The sequence below is a fragment of the Haliaeetus albicilla genome, chromosome 4 (genome assembly GCF_947461875.1).
Source record: "Haliaeetus albicilla chromosome 4, bHalAlb1.1, whole genome shotgun sequence".
NCBI classification, from domain to species: Eukaryota; Metazoa; Chordata; class Aves; order Accipitriformes; family Accipitridae; genus Haliaeetus; species Haliaeetus albicilla.
In genome coordinates, this window is record NC_091486.1 from 22,753,435 (window position 1) to 22,771,460 (window position 18,026).

At 39.3% G+C, this 18,026-nt stretch overlaps 1 protein-coding gene across 7 annotated transcripts in view; it reads right to left on the minus strand.

The window, feature by feature from the left end:
- The window catches only part of LRP2 (LDL receptor related protein 2), a 135,074-nt gene that overhangs the window by 9,747 nt on the left and 107,301 nt on the right, over positions 1-18,026 (minus strand). For 5 of the 7 annotated variants that reach the window (XM_069781327.1, XM_069781325.1, XM_069781326.1 and 2 more), the window contains 11 exons: positions 17,475-17,597; positions 16,420-16,548; positions 14,200-14,331; positions 13,271-13,402; positions 11,008-11,151; positions 10,051-10,216; positions 7,468-7,596; positions 6,463-6,683; positions 5,853-6,032; positions 5,001-5,120; positions 2,619-2,709 (listed from right to left, as the gene is read on the minus strand). In XM_069781327.1, coding sequence (XP_069637428.1) covers positions 2,619-2,709; positions 5,001-5,120; positions 5,853-6,032; positions 6,463-6,683; positions 7,468-7,596; positions 10,051-10,216; positions 11,008-11,151; positions 13,271-13,402; positions 14,200-14,331; positions 16,420-16,548; positions 17,475-17,597 — 1,567 coding nt within the window. The remainder of the gene's footprint in view (positions 1-2,618; positions 2,710-5,000; positions 5,121-5,852; positions 6,033-6,462; positions 6,684-7,467; positions 7,597-10,050; positions 10,217-11,007; positions 11,152-13,270; positions 13,403-14,199; positions 14,332-16,419; positions 16,549-17,474; positions 17,598-18,026) is intronic. The other 2 variants (XM_069781328.1, XM_069781322.1) reach the window with 1 other exon arrangement.

The window sequence follows — 18,026 nt, forward strand, 5'->3', positions numbered from 1 at the left end:
TGAAGTCAAGATTTTGTTTCAGCAGAGCATTGGTGGCACCTACTGGCTGTTGCAAGCTACATTTACTGAGCATTAATTCTCTATTGTTACAATTTTCTAGAATGATAGAATCATAGAATGCTTTGGCTTGGAATGGGCTTTAAAGATCATCTAGTTCCAACCACCTTGCCGTGAGCAGGGACACCTTCCATTAGACCAGCTTGATCAAAGCCCCATTTAACCTGGCCTTGAACACTTCCAGGGATGGGGCATCCACAACATCTCTGGGCAACCTGTTCCAGCGCCTCATTGCCCGCACAGTAAAGAACTGCTTCCTTACATCTGATCTAAATCTACCCTCTTTCAGTTTAAAGCCATTACCCCTTGTCCTATCACTACATGCCCTTGTAAAAGTCCCTCTCTAGCTTTCCTGTAGGCCCCTTTTAGGTACTGGAAGGCTGCTACAGGGTGTCCCCGGAGCCTTCCCTTCTCCAGGCTGAACAACCCCAATTCTCTCAGCCTGTCTTCATAGCTCCAGCCCTCTGATCATCTTCGTGGCCCTCCTCTGGACTCGCTCCAACAGGTCCATGTCCTTCTTATGTTGGGGCCCCCAGAGGTGAATGCAGTACTCCAGGGGGGGGTCTCACAAGAGCAGAGTAGAGGGGGAGAATCACCTTCCTCTGCCTACCGGTCACGTTTCTTTTGAGGCAGCCCAGGATGCAAGTGGCTTTCTGGGCCGCAAGTGCACATTGCTGGGTCATGTTGAGCTTCTCATCAACCAACACCCCCAAGTCCTTCTCCTCGGGGCTGCTCTCAATCCACTCATCACCCAGCCTGTATTTGTACTTGGGATTGCCCCAACCCATGTGCAGGACCTTGCACTTGGCCTTGTTTAACTTCATGAGGTTCACACAGGCCCACCTCTCAAGCCTGTCAAGGTCCTTCTGGATGGCATCCCTTCCCTCCAGTGTGTCAACTGCACCATACAGCTTGGTGTCATCAGCAAACTTGCTGAAGGTGCACTCAATCCCACTGTCCATGTCACTGACAGAGCCAGTCCCAATATCAGTCCCTGAGGAATGCCACTCATCGCTGGTCTCCACTTGAACATCAAGTCATTGACCGCAACTCTTTGAGTGCAACCATCCAGCCAATTCCTTATCCACTAAGTGGTCCATCTTTCAAATCCATGCCTCTCCAATTTAGAGACAAGGATGTTGTGTGGGACAGTGCCAAATGCTGACCAAATTTGTCAGGCACTATTTGCCTTTAGTAAGCTTTGTTGGCTGTCACCAATCACCTCCTTATTTTCTGTGTGCCCTAGCATAGTTTCCAGGAGGATCCGCTCCATGATCTTGCCGGGCACAGAGGTGAGACTGACTGGCCTGTAGTTCCCTGGGTCTTCCTTTTTTCCCTTTTTAAAAATGGGGGTTATGTTTCCCCTTTTCCAGTCGGTGGGAACTTCCCCAGACTGCCACGACTTCTCAAATATGATGGATAGTGACTTAGCCACTTCATCCGCAAGTTCCCTCAGGACCCACAGATGCATCTCATCAGGTTCTATGGACTCATGCACCTTCGGGTTCCTTAGATGGTCTCGAACCTGATCTTCTACAGTGGGTGGTTCTTCATTCTCCCAGTCCCTGCCTTTGCCTTCTGTGACTTGGGCAGTGTGGCTGGAGCACTTGCCGGTGAAGACTGAGGCAGAAAAGTCGTTGAGTACCTCAGCCTTCCCCATATCCCAGGTAACCAGGTCTCATTTCCTTCCAGAAAGGGCCCACATTTTCCCTAGTCTTCCTTTTATCACCAACGTACCTACAGATGCTTTTCTTGTTGCCCTTGACGTCCCTGGGCAGATTTTATTCTATCGGGACTTTGGCTTTCCTAACCTGATTCCTGGCTGCTTGGACAATTTCTCTGTATTCCTCTCAGGCTACCTGTCCTTGCTTCCACCCTCCGTAGGCTTCTGTTTTGCATTTGAGTTTGTCCAGGAGCTCCTTGTTCATCCATGCAGGCCTCCTGGCATTTTTGCCTGACTACTTCTTTGATGGGATGCATCGCTCCTGAGCTTGGAGGAGGTGATCCCTGAATATTAACCAGCTTTCTTGGGCCCCTCTTCCCTCCACAGCTTTATCCCCACTCTACCAAGCAGATTCCCGAAGAGGCCAAAGTCTGCTCTCCTGAAGTCCAGGGCAGTGAGCTTGCTGTGTGCCCTCCTTGCTGCCCTAAGGATCTTGAACTCCACCATTTCGTGGTCACTGCAGTGAAGGCTGCCCTCGAGCTTCACATTCCCCACCAGCCACCCTTTGTTGGTGAGAACAAGGTCCAGCATAGCACCTCCCCTCACTGGCTCCTCTACCACCGTAGCCTTGGTATAGCCTTTTACTAGAATCTTCAGAGGTTTGCCTTTCTGGGTTTTTTTGTTGTTTTGGGTTTTTTTCCAAACAGAAGCATTTACATTGTTTATTTGCTGATAGTTTTATGTGTGTATGTGTTTTTCTGTGATTGTTACAAACGTGCTACTGCAGATGTATGACATCTTCTGAAGCATTTCCAACATAATTCAAAATGTTAATTGTTTTGTGAGACTAAAACAGCACAACCTGACCCAGGACTACCCTAACAACATACTGACTTACTTGCATTTCGGAAGACTGCTTTCATCTATATAGCATGTTCCTCCATACATGCACCTGCATGCTGGTGGCATTGTGGGAGGGGATTCAATAGCTGCAAAATTCAAAAGCCACATATGTGTTATCAAGACATCTTCAATAAAAGAAATACTACCACAGAGCATTTTATTTATCTCTACAGAACTTGCATATGCAAACTCACAGGCTATTTTTCAGAAGCTTTGCTTTTAACAGCACATGTGTTAGCTGCTCTTATATTTATTTTTCTCCCAAATTAGCTTATTTTAACTCAAGTGAAACCTATTCTCAGAAATAATGACTTATTCAGGAAAAGTAGGTGTAGACAACTCAAAAGCTATATGTCCCATCACTTTCTTTTGCCTGTGCAATGCAGCCCACCACCACCTTTCAGACCTCTCCATTCAGAAAGCAGCAATACTTTATCTGCTTTGCCCAGATTCTCCCATCCAACCAGCTGGAAGTTGTACAGAGAGGGCCAAACTGTGATGCATTTACTTATGAAGAAAAGCAGCGGATGGAAACACGCATGCAGGAGGGCCCTCTAAACTCTCATACATCCTGACAGTGAGAACAAGAGGTAAACCCAAAGTCCTCAGAGTTTTCTGCCAGTACAGAGCTCAAGCTGATGGCTTGGCACCAGGTAGCGCAGAAGCCTGTCCTTCATCATGCCAGTGCCTCAGCTGCACTTCAGGAGCCCTGAGGTGCCCAAGTGGCCGTGCTGCCTAAGCTGGCCCAATCACAGAGCTATAAGTGTTCTGATGTTATTCTAAAGAGGAGTCAAGTGAAGAAAAAGTGGAAAGTTGTACTAGCCTTCTGTAAGACCTCAGGATATGTTGTCAGAAAAGTGTAGTTCACATAGGAAAAGCTCTGGATCTTAGATATCATTACAGGCTATAAATTAAGGATGGACTTTGACAGTCTGTCTTACACTGATAAGTTAGATCATAATACTTTTGCCATAAAATTTTTATCAGCCAGAGGTAGAGGAAGTCTGTTGCTACAATGTTCCTTACAGGTAAAACTCCCTTCAAGTAAATGGGATATAAAATGGGGAAATGCAGAGGTCTTACAGGCTGTGTTTCTCAGTAGCTGCAATATGGGGAAAGGACCAAATAAACCAAATGTATATACAAAAGCTATGTTTGGTCAGTATGTCAATTATGGCAGTCACAATTCACTGGCTAAAAAAATTTGCTTAAAGTCAAGATAAAAACTGAAGTTCAAAAATGGAGATGGCACTGTATATCCTATTTGCTGTCTCCTCCCTTTCCTCAAAATAAGGTCAAGCTCAGTTTTCTTAATTCCCGGACATTTTATGTAAATCAGTTTCATCAAAGAATAACAAATGCAGTGTCCTTAGAGCAATAAACAGCAAATAGCAAATGCAATCAAGAGTGTTATTAATCCCTAATTTGAACATGTATTGCACACTTCCATTCACTATTACATCATATTACTACCTCCTCTTTCTGCAGCTCACTTCATGTGGCAATAAGAAAGAGCATTAACAATCAAGAAAATGTAATTTATAGGTAAGGCAGTGTAAAAAATTATGACATTTTCTCTTTTAATGCAAAAAGAAGAGAATTTGGAGAAGATTAACAATAGAAAAGATGCCAGACATAATGTTATAAAGTATAATTTATTAGAGATATCTTGCAAGGACAAGTACAAGGACATCTGGCTACCACCCACATCACTGTAAGCTAAGAATGCAGACTCTCAGGTAGGAAACCAGAAATCCTGCAGTGGTATGCTCTTTCTTCTCAGGAAAGGATGAGCAATTCTATTGTATTAGCACTCCCGGAAGCACTGTGGGGGCTTTGCTGCAATGCAACAACCAAGCCCTAAATTCTAGTGCTTAAAAGGCTTTTCAGTGTATGATAATTATCTAGAAGTTATCTCTGTTCACGCTGTGAGTTCTGTAAGCTTTGTTTCAAGTTTCTATTGTATTCTATCACACTGATCAAACAATACCTTGTACAGAATTGTAAACATAATTGAAAACCATAATTTGTCAGAAATTCTCTAGTTCTGAAATCAACACATTTGAAAAAAAAGAAAAAAATATTGTGGAATTTCAAAACAAAAATCAGAAACTGTGACCAATTTCGCAGCTGGGTCTGGACTGGTTGGAGTGATATATCTATATCCATTTTACAAATGACATGCAAAGTAATTAAATGAAATGCACAAGGTGACCACAAATCAGTGATGGCTGAGAATAAAAGCCAGATGTCCTGACTTACCAACATCTATTATATCAGTTAGCTCATCCCTCCATATTTCTAATTCAATAATGCATTTGTATTCCTAAAGAAAAGCTTCATTTGCTTTCATTTCCAGTTTGACAAATTATTGTACCTGCATCACACTCTGTGCTGCTGCCTTCTATGAATCGAGTCCCTTGAGGACAAGTGCAGGTGTACCCTCCTGGTCTCAGCAAGCAGAGGTGGCTGCAGACATCTTTACAAGGATTAGGCACTGAAAAACAAGTGATAAAGGCAGTTGAAGAAGCAATGCAGCACATTCCTGAGGTAAGGCAGGGCAATCCCATAGTCAGTAGTGTATCTCAGCAATATCACACACCAAAAATCTAAGCAAGTCTGGATCCATTTTTTAAAACAACTGATGCCTAAATACCATACTTATATCAAAACCCTCTCTCTGCCTTTTCTTACATTCTTAAGGGAGATACCATGGCTGCTGGGAGCCAGTGTAGCACCAAGAAGAAACTGAACATCTCCAAGCAACATGGAGCTTTCTGATTCTGAAAGTCAAAACACTTTTAAAGAGGGGTATGCTGGATGTTCCTCTGGACATCCTCCCCTGCGATTACTGTGGACATGTCATAGCTGAAATATCCCCCTTGGAGGCAGTATTAAATGGCCAGCACTTTGTATGTTATCAGGATAAATTCATATTGTGACTGCCACCTTTATGACAACTCCATGATGGAGGGGAAGAAGAGAAAGGACAGGGTCATAACTTAGAACCAAGAGACTTTAAAGAGCAGTGTGTGGTATTCCACTGTTGATTTCACTTTAGATGTGCAGAAAATACTTCCCAGCCTCTATTCCATTTTTAGATCTTCAGAAATGAATATTATCACATACTGATAGATGCATTATCAGAAGATTACTAAGCTCTTTGAAGACATCAATACCAACTTTGATCTCATAGCAAGAATGGCTCACCAAGATGCTGATTACCCACCTGACTGATTGTATCTGTGCTGGTGATAGATGCGCACTTGAGTAAGCCACGGATTTACAGTCAGCACTTTCACTTTTTCTCCATTTCCAAATTTATCTTTCTTCCAGACTTCTCCTCGTTCTTTAGCTATCCAATATAAATGGCCTTCAAAGACATCAAGGCTGTATGGACTGCCTACTTCTCAAAGGAACCAAACAATAGATTGTCAGCAAGCAAATCTCTAGCAGGAGTGATAAAACTGCTGTTCTTCTTCAGCTTAAATATATAATCTAATTCTTTCATTTTAAGATATTTGCAGCTATATGTGTACATCCTCATGTGCCTGCCACTTCATGTCACTGTAGCTGCAGACTGCTTAATAATATACATAAAAAAGCAAGAATCCAATTTTCCACATTGTCCCCTATTTGGGTCATGTAAATTACCCTCAGGGAATCTAGTTACCAGGCATCATGAGCTCTGAGCCATTTATCCCTGTAAAAAGGAGGAGGAAACACTGCCAAGACTTACTGTTTGAAAAGCTCCCGAATCTAGCCCCCCTTGTTAAGTCCAAGTGCTTGTTAGCATACATCTTGGTTACTATTACACTAATTGCATAATAAATTCTTACCTCCATGTAATACTATGGTTCTGTCTGTCCCATCAGGTCTCATGGATTCAATAATATTTTCTTTAGAATCACTCCAATAGATCCTGTCATTGTTCAAATAATCAATAGAAAGACCTGTTGGCCAGCCAAGGTCTTCAGAGACCAGAGTTTGTCTGTGTTGTCCATCCATCCAGGCACATTCAATCTTTGGCTGCCTTCCCCAGTCAGTCCAATACATGAGCCTGAAAGGACAGAACCAGAATTTAATATGGTTCAGAATTTGGTCACCGTGATTATCCTTTGGAGTTTCATGGAAAAGGTCAGTTGTGGAACATAAAACTGTTCAGCAACTTATGTTTTGCAGATGTGATCAGTAAAGTCACAGAGAGTTCACTGAACAAGCTTGTTTCAAGCACAGAAAATAAACACCAAAAGAAGAATGTTTGCATCTTGTGTCCTGATTTGGAGAGAGAGTGGTTTTAATGACAGTTTCTCATTCTCAGTAGAAGAAAAATGACTGTGAACACTGAACATCCATCAGTCACGATAAAGCTGCAGAGCTCCCACGTTAGGGAGCTGTGCTGCTTTACTCCAGCTGAGAGAAGCACATGCTGTGATATTTGGTGATCCATCACATAACACAAGATGTAGCAAGCACAGCTGTTGAATGTACCAGTGCATTTACATTGCTTTCCACTGTGAAGGAGGCTATGTTTGTATTGCTTGGAGCTGGCAAAGAAACATTCCCATAATTTTCCCTATTTCAGTAGTAACAGAGAAATTCGGTGGGCACACAATACTGTAGAAAGAAGATTTTTATTTGACCTACCTGGTGTTGTCACCGAAACAAGCACCCATATGAAATCTAATCCCAAAATACTTTCCCATGTACACAAATTTCCTAAGATTAGTAAAGGGAAACTCCAGAAAGCATTCCCTTAGTCTTTCCTGTAAAGTTTACCACTGCATGGTTTTTTGGTATTGAGTAGCATTGAAAATAATTCTGGGAAGTCCTGTAGTACTTACCCACGTTTTGGATTGACAACAATAGCTGCTGGTTGATCCAGTAGAGAAAAGATAAGCCATTTTCTGTACCGTCCATCTAATTTTGCCACTTCTATGCGATTAGTCCCTGCATCAGTCCAGTAAAGATGTCTGAATTACATAAAACACAAAACATTCCAAAAGTAAATAGTTTACACTTGGGAGAGGAAGAAAAAAAAAAAATTTTTTAAAAAGAAAAGCTATATCAAACCCAAACACAATCAATATAATGAAGCTGCACTGACTACATCTGACCTTTTTCAGTCTGGAACATACAGACACTAAATATAGGTGAGTTTAGCAAATAGGATCTATCAGCTCACTAGTTTTCTCCTCTAACAAAGTTTCTGCAGCTGCCTCTGTTCCCTGTCAAATAATCTTCATTAAAGGGCTACTGAGAACATTCACTATTACTTTTAAGGTGGTTAATAAGCATATTTAAAGATTCAGTTTTCCAGGAGACAATGAGGTTCATTACAAATAAAAATTTATTTACCATGTAATTTATACAGCAGCTCTGAAGGTATCCAGCTTATTAGCCCACAGCTCCTCTCTGGAATTTTGTCTTCTGACAGAGATGTTAGTGAATAAATTGTTACCACATCAGACACAAATGCCTTTAGTCCTTACAAACAGGGCACTCAGTCTACTCTTCCTTGAATTTTGCTTTTCTTTATCATCATGGCTTTATTATTTTTTTGAGCTTAGATAGTAAACATACTCATTAATCGCACAGTGCCTTCTGATGGAATAAATTATCTCATAATTGCCTTGGGAATGTGAGAAAATACTGTCAGTCCTATTTTGCAGATGGGCAGAAGTCTGTGTCTCAAACCATGTGTAGCAGTTTTTATATAATGTGCAGACACTTAAATATGTTTTTTAAAAATACATTTCAATATTGTTCTGGAATCAGTGTAATACTATGTTTGAAGTGCTGAAGATGCTAGCCTCACCAGGATGCTGCTGATATATATCCTTTATCCTTGCTCTCACAACCATATAGATTTGTGATGAGAAATTCAGACACTCCCTTCTGCCCTCAGAAACACTTGGTTTTCCAGATGGCCTGCAGTTCACAAAGCAAAGAGCAAAATAACCTGAAGGCTAGCCCAGACCTTAATGTATCTATCTGATACTTAAAAACTGCTAGAAGGAAAGATACAATTTTCCACTTCTTTTTTTCCGACATGACTGGCACAATTTTTCAGGCTAGAGAATTACTTCAGTGAGCCAGACTGGCTTTATCCTACTCTAGAAATCAGGGTGACATACTGCATGAGCAACTCCATAACTATTTCATAGGATACAACATCTAACATAGCATACCTCACCTAACACAAAGAGTCTAGATAATGAAAGCTACATATCAGGCCCCAAACTGGAATAAGTCTTTTCCTAATCTTTGCCTACTTATACAATAGCTTTTTGAATCATTAGAAAAAAAAACCCTCTGTTGCCACAAACACAATTCAGAGTTAAATGCTACCTAGCCGCAATCCAGATCTTAAGCACCTTCCAATCATATTTTAATTGACACAAAAGGTAAAGTATTCATTTACTTAGTTGATAATCACATGACAGAGGGGAAGCAGATAGCTAAGTTCCTTTTTCGATTTTTCAGCTTTCTAGGAACATCATGCTTTACTACAATTTTAACATCCTCCTTCTTCATCCTATTGACTGCATTACCAGGAACTTCCAAAATTTGTCAACAGCGTAGAGAAGATTGACTCATCTCTATAACCTCTGTCCATTCAGCTTCAAAGAGGATCCTGACTACATTTCATCATGTCTACCTACAAATGTCAGGATCCCCTCAATATTATACCAAATAAACTACAGCTATGCCTGTACACCACATCCTTTAACAGTTACACTGCAAATAAGAAATTATACCATTGACAGAGTCAAACTCCCAAAAGTCATGCCTAAATTTCTCCCAGCTCTTCTCCAAGGGAGGGAAAATAAGCAGTGATCTCATGATTTCTAGGATTAAGTTAGAAATTGCCCTGGTTTAGCCTAAAAAAATCCACAAGAAGGAGAAAAAATTCTGAGACAAAATTACAAAAATGTAACCATTTTCTGAGAAAACACATACATTCATCAGACTTCAGAGCTGCTTCTGCTTTGAGATTAGTTCATATAGCACACAAGGCTGGTAACAAAGGAGCAAAGATAAAAGACAAATTCTGTTATGGATTGGGGAGGTCTCCTTCCAACAGCCAAGAAAGCTTGTTCCCTAGAGCTTACCTGAGTCCTCAAAGAAGAATCCATCTGACATGAAGGTCAGTGCATTATCACTTTACCGATGCACAACTGATCTGCCAGTTGTGGAGTAATGCAAGTTTCCTCAGAGAATATGTGATGCAGTCAGCAACATGCATCTGACCTATTAACCTGCTGTCTGGGCAAACAGAGCTTACTATATTCTTCTGAACTAGCTTGAGACTAGATGTCTTCAAAGACAGTTCATAAGGAAGAAAAAAGTGGATTTTGCACTGTCCGATCAGACCCTTGACACATTCAAGGCACAGCATTTTTCTAGCTTTTCAGTGCACTTACCTTCCAACCCAGTCAACAGCTAACCCATCAGGATTAACTATGTATTTGAGATTCAAGTCAACTTCCTTTGTAGGATTGTTCCTACTGCTGTCAAATGTGGGCAGATAAGCACGTTTGATGGCTCCAAACTCAGAACCCTGTCCCAGAATGCTGAAGTACACAATACCTTCAAAAAAGATGACAAAGAGCATTTTTAATGTCTAGTTATTCCATATTTTTGGAAAATTCTAATCTTTCTCAGGCTCTTACATGAAGATACCAGACCCATTTATTTATGAATAACACAGAGTCTTCTGTTCAATTAAATTACATTGTGTTAGTGTGTAAATTTTTAAGCCATTCATCATAGGCAAGATGCACATCTAAAATCATCTTGATCTAGATTATCAAGAAATATGTATCACATTTTTCAAGAGTAGAGCTTAGCTCTGAAGCCTTTGCACATGATTTTGAGAGTAACTTAGACCCTCATCGCCCTAAGGAGCAAGTATGGCCCAGGACAGAGGCCCCATGAAAAAGGCAAAAGCCAGGAAGCTGATAAGGAGGCAAAGATATAAGCTAATACAGGGAACTACTGGCCATTCCTGCTTAGTATTAGTTCTTGCAAGATTTGAGCCAGGTTTGGGGACTGTTAGAGGCAGAAGAAAAGGAAGGGGTTCATTTATAGCAATCCTCTACTACTGCATAATCCTAAAGAGCCACAATTCCATAGCTGAACTCACACCAAAACAAAAGGAAAAACAGAACAAAACGTAGCTAAACTAAATCAAAGCATTAAAAGAAACTACACTGATGCTGAAGAATTATTAGAGGGGAGGGACACATTCAACCAAGACCTGGGCAGTTAATCTAATTTGCTTTTGATTTCCAGCGTAAATTAAATACCTATGCTGCAGAAATGCATCTTTTTAAACCAACCATTGCATGGTTGCCTATTAATGTTCTACACATACTCACTCAGGCCTATCCCTTCAGGGTCCCAGTCATAATCCAGAGCTTGGATGCGCTCCTGGTTATCGATATAGTCAGAGTACTGTTCTGATGAGATATTGTATCTTCGAATCCGCACATTATCTGGCAGCAGTAACAATGGAGGATTACCTGGGAAATGATCATAAATTTTACTTTCATGTATTTCTTTTTTTAGAAGAAACAGATGAAAGTCACTTCTAGTCAAAACAACTGAAGTTTTCACAAGTTCTGTCTGCATAAGAACCAGAAGGAACACAGGCCACTTCTAAAGCTTCAGAGCTATGCAAACTTCTTGGCTTTGCAAAATTCATTAAAACCTCTGGCAATGCTTACCGCTGAGGATAGTATTATCCTTTTCACCATAGATTTTGTGCAGTAGTAATCATTCAGGGATAATTCTTTAAAAATTCTTAAACATTACAGTGTTGGCATATCACCACCTCACATATCAAAAATAGAATGCTGTTATACACTATGTGGTTCAGCGCCCCCCCTCAAAGTAGAGGAAACAATTTTGAAAGTACAAATAAATTGCCAGTACCTTGAGCCACGACCTGTCTGAATTCTTCTACCCGAAAGTCTTCAAATCCTAATGTCTCTATATTGAGATGAATGTTCTCCTACCCACAGGTTAGTTTGGGGTTAGCCTCAATACTCTAATAACTTGACTACAGGGAGTATCAGTCCCACCTGGCTGATTCTGCTGGTGAGAAAATTTAATTTTTCAGCTCTTTTACTAAGGACAAAGTCCAGTTGGGAGTCATAGACTCAAATCCTAGGCCTTCTTCCAGAGGAGAAGTTCTCCTACATTAATCACATCTTCACAGAGCCAATGAGAAATGACAAGGCGTTCAGCTGGGAAAGGAAAATCTCATTTACCAGTGCCTTTTCCAACTAATAATGCTCAATTTCCTATGAATTGTTCATTCAAACACAACCCCTTTCCCCCTAAGTCATGCCCAACTATGGGAGAGTAAGGCAAGTGACTATTCTCTAACGAACATACAGTTCAATGTAGAAATTGACAGCATTTCCAATATATATGCTATTACAGGAAAAAGCCTACTGAAAATGCCTACTGATCAGGCCTGCAGCAGACACAGGCAAAGGCAGCCCTCATTTATGAGTGCTGTGAGCTTGTACTACAAAGAGTGGTAGAATTCTGGGCATACACAAAAGTAGAACTTTAGCCACAACAAATTTCATGATGTTATCAGCTACAATCATGTTATCTTCCATCACTTAGCCTTGAAAACTTCGGGTAACTAGATGCTTTCTGAATAAAGCCTATGAAGAAAGGTTTCAAAGAACTATATTTCTGACACAGGCACATAAAGAGGCAGCCAGGCAGAAACCCAGGTACAAATGCCCTTTTGTATATCCAGTCTCATGCTCAACAGTAAATAAGTGCTGAATCAGGCCCCTGGACTGGAAACCTGGAGACTTCATTTTCTTGTATCATTTCTCATATTACAAATAATTTTTAGATTTCTAAACCTCCAGCAGCATGCAGTTTTGGTCACAGGCATTCTGTTCTGAAGATTTTACTATTTGACTAGGCACAGCACATTTCTATTATGTATCTCTTAAAGCTGTTAAAGTGTAAGTACTTTTCTAAAAACAATATTGTTTCTGCCTTTTATATAATACTGCTGCATTGTCACTTTTTTCTATTTTCTTCAGCTCTTTATTTTTACTATTCTATTAGTATTATTTTCTGAATCAACTCTCTACCTATTCAATGACTGTCATACCACTGTAGTTACTGCACTGAGCTATGATAAAAAGCTATTGATTGACATTAAACATTGGCCAAAGTCCTTCTGTTTGTGTGCATCAGTCCATGAACAATGAATGGTAATCTGTCATCAAACTGCCTTTGATTTGTACCAGTTTAATGCAACTTTCTTCTGATGCATTATTTTGTTGAGAAAACCTAAGCGTCAGGAATAGGCAACATTAATTTCCTTCTGATGACAACCACAAGATAAGCAGGTTTTTGTTTGCAGAAAAATTTAGGAGAAAGGAAGGTAGGCATCCAAATGAAGATATTATTTTTAAAGCTTACAATTGGAAGCAGAGATAAGCACTTCTATTCCTGATTATGGAATGGGTGGAATACACAGATAATATTATGTATTCTGGTTTTCATAATCCCCTTCCTAAAAAGGAGGACTACATTCATTAAGTTGCTATACTCCACTTGCTCTTTACAGGTAGCAATCAATCTTGCTATCAGTTAACATACCATTAGCTGCGCACTGTTTCCCTTGTTGATCACCCACGGACCTGAAGCCATCTGCACAGAAACATTCATAACTTCCTTTGGAATTCTTGCAGTCCTGGGTGCACGTTCCAAAGATCTCACACTCATTGATATCTAAACATAAGTAGAGAAAAGATTCCTAGAGCTTAATCTCTTACTTCCACTTGCTGGTCACCTTTAGTCCATGAAGTGGTAGGTTTGTCCCTTCCCCACATACTCCAAAAGGTTGGTGACCTAATAAGTGATCTTTAACATCAGCATCTGTTCCTCACCACTCATATACTGTTTAGCATGTCTTAACTACAGATTGCTAACAACCACATTGAAAAGCAATCTGATAAGCAGGAGCAGAGAGACATTTTTGATCATGTATTTTTGTGGTAAACCACCAAGGAAAGAGAAAAGATGAGGTATGACTACAATGAGACGCAAGAGCAAAGCCTTCTTGAAATGCTGAAGCAAAGATATCTAGTCCTTAGAAACAATATCAGGAGGAAGGAAAGGGAGGGGTGGCCTTGGATCACGTTTAATAAAACTACAGAAATTGTCCACAAGAGCTGGGAGCAACAAACAGAAGCATTCTCATCAAAACACTGTGAAATTGTAACTGTGAAGGTACTATATTGCATGACCATGAACAACAGCCTTTGGGTAGACTCCTCATCGTATTTTATCTGCATATAACCAGGGCAAAAATATGGCACAACAGACCTTTACTGTAGATCTGTTCTGGAGCAGAATGGAAGGAGAGTATAACCTTCAGTAAGTTTTCTTTCAATAAGGAAAAAAAACCTGGAAAATTTCTGTCCCTCAGATTGCAAAGATATGACAAAACCTACATACTTTAAAGCAAAAACAGTAAAAAAAAAAAACACTTATCAGTGAGAAGATGTTTAGAAGATTGAAAATACCATCACAGGAGTTTCGGTTAGTTTCACTGGCCTTGTACCCTGGCCTACAGGAACAGATAAAGCCTCCTGCATTCAGGTTGGTACAGTTATGTTCACAAATATTTTCTGCACAACTTCGCTCTGTTCCAGGATCTAAGGAAAAAAAAGAAAATTATACAATTATGACCAAATAATAAAGTGTGTGAGGGGCTGTCATAATTTTGATCATTATTATAATTGAAAATTATTTTCAAGTAGACAACATTAGTTGTCTTTCCTTTTTTGCTAACTGAAACTCAGTGTGAACATCTATTCTCTAAGGCATAACTAACTAGAAGAGGGTGGTAAAAGCTGGCCAAGACAACTGTCAACTAAGTAGTTTAACCCCTAGAAGTTGAGTGAACATGGTCAGGATAAAAGCCATAACCATCAAAGCTCACCTTCCTTAAGAGAAATGGCATTCTACATTACCACTAATCTGCAGCAACTGCAGAAGCTATTTAAGGGACTAACTTCCACCTTTGCCAGCCTACCTCTTTCTTACCCAGTCCTTTCTTATAAGCTAAATAAAAAATGTTCTCAATTGCTATCATGCATAACACAGGCCCTACATTATTTATATCTGGAAATTAGAGAGAAGATGACAGCTTGTTCATGCCATACCTCATCTAAAGCCTACTGAAGACAATACAAGTCATTGCACAGAATGCACTGCCCTTTAAAACATGCCTATAATGGAAAAGGCAAGTCAGGGATAACAGATCCTCTGTAACAGATAATGAAAATTATAGTCTTCTCAAAGTACATATAGAATTCTATTAATTCTGGCACACTCTACATATACACAAAGTACTTTCAAACTCAAATCTGTTATATAAGTAGAAAAGATAAATAATATATGTTTATTGACAGGGCATGCGAAAAAGACACAGATGTACGGCAAAGACCTTATATTGAGCTGATTATCTCCTTTATACATACACATCCCAGTGCTGATTAAATCAAGTTTAAATAGCTCAATTTCATATATATGTAGAAGCATAAATTCATCGTACATACACACATAAATATTCTATTTTCTCTATAACACAGGTATTTGATGTTGGGAAGGCTACAAATGTTACCATCTGATCTGCATTCACATTTATCCCCAAAACAGTAGAATGCTGACTGCCAGAAAATGTCTGGTTTGCACTGTTTCATATCCTTTTTATACTTTTCTATTTTCATCAAGTCATTGCATTAGGTTATATTACCTAAAGACCATTGGGATGGTATGTGAAACAGAGAAACCAGCTGCTTCAAAATGGACTGCACTATAGGCTTCTGAGTTACTTGCATTTTACAAGCATGCTGGATTGTAAATGACCAGTGCATCATCTGGCGCACTTTCACTTGAAGCCATCAAAGCCTGACAAATTGAAATTGCAAGTACATGCTCATATTATCACTCTGCAGCTGTCTATATATTGATATAAAAAGTTAGGAATTGTTTGGGGGGGGGGGGGGGGGGGGAGTTCCAAATTCCATGAGAATACTTTCTCTTGCCTCGAAGTTCAAGTCAAAGCTTTTGCATCTAAATGGATGCTAGTAAATTTATATGCACAGTTAATAAAAGTTGTGCAGAGGATCTGAGAGGGCCCTCAGCCCGAGGTCTGGCTGTTCTTATAGAATTCTGTGGTCATGTCTGTAAACAGGAAAATAGAAACATCTGAATATACTTTTTGTTTTTAACAGGGCTAGAGCAACCTATACCAGTTCAAACTCTGCCCATGAATAATTCCATAGGTTGGCCTATTGCAATTATGATTTAAATATCTGGATGTTCTTGCCTCCATAATGCAACCCATTTCAAAACAAGATCAAAATCAAACCCTTTTTTGTGATGCAAAAATACTCTAAACCTAAACAGGACTGTTCAGAGGGCTGAATTTCATAGAATCATAGACTCACTTAGGTTGGAAAAGACCTTTAAGATCATCGAGTCCTACCATAAATCTAACACTGCCAAGTCCCATTAAACCATGTCTGTAAGTGCCACATCTACACATCTTTTAAATACCCCAAAAGAAGCAAAACAGAAGATATTGTCATGGCTAATTGGATAACCCTAGTACAGACTAATTAAAAATCAATACCTCTTAGTATGCTATTCAAGAAGAAACATGTATTATTATCAATTTCAGAAATTTTTATTTCAATAGCATTGTAATTTTATATTCTATTTATATTATTACTTACTGCAGCCCATTTCATCAAAATGGTCTCCACAGTCATCATAATTGTCACAGACATAATGTAGAGGAATGCAATTTCCATTACTGCACTTGAATTCTTCAGTTGTACAAGGTCTTGGGGTTGGTTCTCTACCTACAGTCAAGAAGAGAAACACTCCTCTGTCACAGTTTCAGCTATGTAGTACCAACAGACAGCACTATTCCACATTGCAAACAAGGAAGCTGATGCAATCTGGTAAAATAGCAACTAGAGTGACTTTGGAATTCTGCAGTAAGGCTAAAACTATAACTGAGGCCTCCTGCCTTCTAGTCACATCCCCATGAACTGAAAGAAGCCCCTCCAATTTATAAAGATAGAAGGTAAATTATTCTTGTTAATAGATGATTGAACTTTCTTTTTAATAGCACAAATCTATTAATATCCTTTAATGATATACTTCATACATCTACAGACTTCAAGAGATTATTGTGAAAACTATTAAGAATATTGTACAATAAAGCCAGCAAATAATATCATTAAGCAACCAAAAATATGATTAAACTTGATAATATAAAAATCAACATAGTCAGTGAGAACTACATAAGATATCCAAGCGCAGAAGCCTACTGAATATTAAGAGCTTCTGCAGGATTTGGACGTAAATATCAACACTTACTATGTGCATAACAGTACCACAAATTCAGAGGTACCGTTTTCTCTATTTTAAAAGTCCCAGCTATCCATCCCATCCTTATTTTATGATACAGCCAAACTCCTTCTTCTTCCTTGAGTGGAGTTCATAATAAGATGACACAATTTAACAGCTACTCATAATAAAATAAAATATGATTTTGCAAATCATGCTTTGTACTTTTCAGACAAACGTTTGCTGATTTTTGTTACTTGTACGGAGAGCTGTGAATACATAGTACCAATAATTATAGTTCAAATTATTTCATACTAAGCTCTAGTTTTCATAATTTATGTTTAATTTTGACATTTCTGTAGTCCTTTGGTATTATTAAACATTAAGTACATCACAGTTACTGAATTTGCTGCTCAAGTTTGTGTAAACATACAGTGTTCCTCTTTTTCATCACTTCCATCTCCACAGTCATCCTCCTGGTTGCACAGCTCATGACTATATATACAGCGATTGTTTTCACATCGGAAACGGAATGGAGATTCACAAGCAATATCCACTGAAACCACAGAGATCAAGTCAGTCACACTTTGATACTTCATGCCATTAAGTCACAAATTATCACAATCACTTTTACCTGGTAACAATTATATGTTTTCTATATTTTAAAAGGTGTGGAGGCATTCAGATCCCAAAGAATATTTTCTCCACATTTTGGTGATTGTATATTAGAACATTACTCATTTTTTATCAGAAGACAGTACATCATCTTTGGCCAAAGGCATATCCTATGGCTACATATAACACTGAGGTTTCTATATCTGTTTATGACGTAAACTGACTGAAAAGCCCACATGCTATTTAAGTGGCTATATAGTGCATAACTGACAAAACCTGTTTAAGTAGCACCTCCAACACCTCATATTTAGAGCTAAAGTCAGGACTCCCTCAACCATATTTACAAAGATGTCCTGACTACACTGATAGC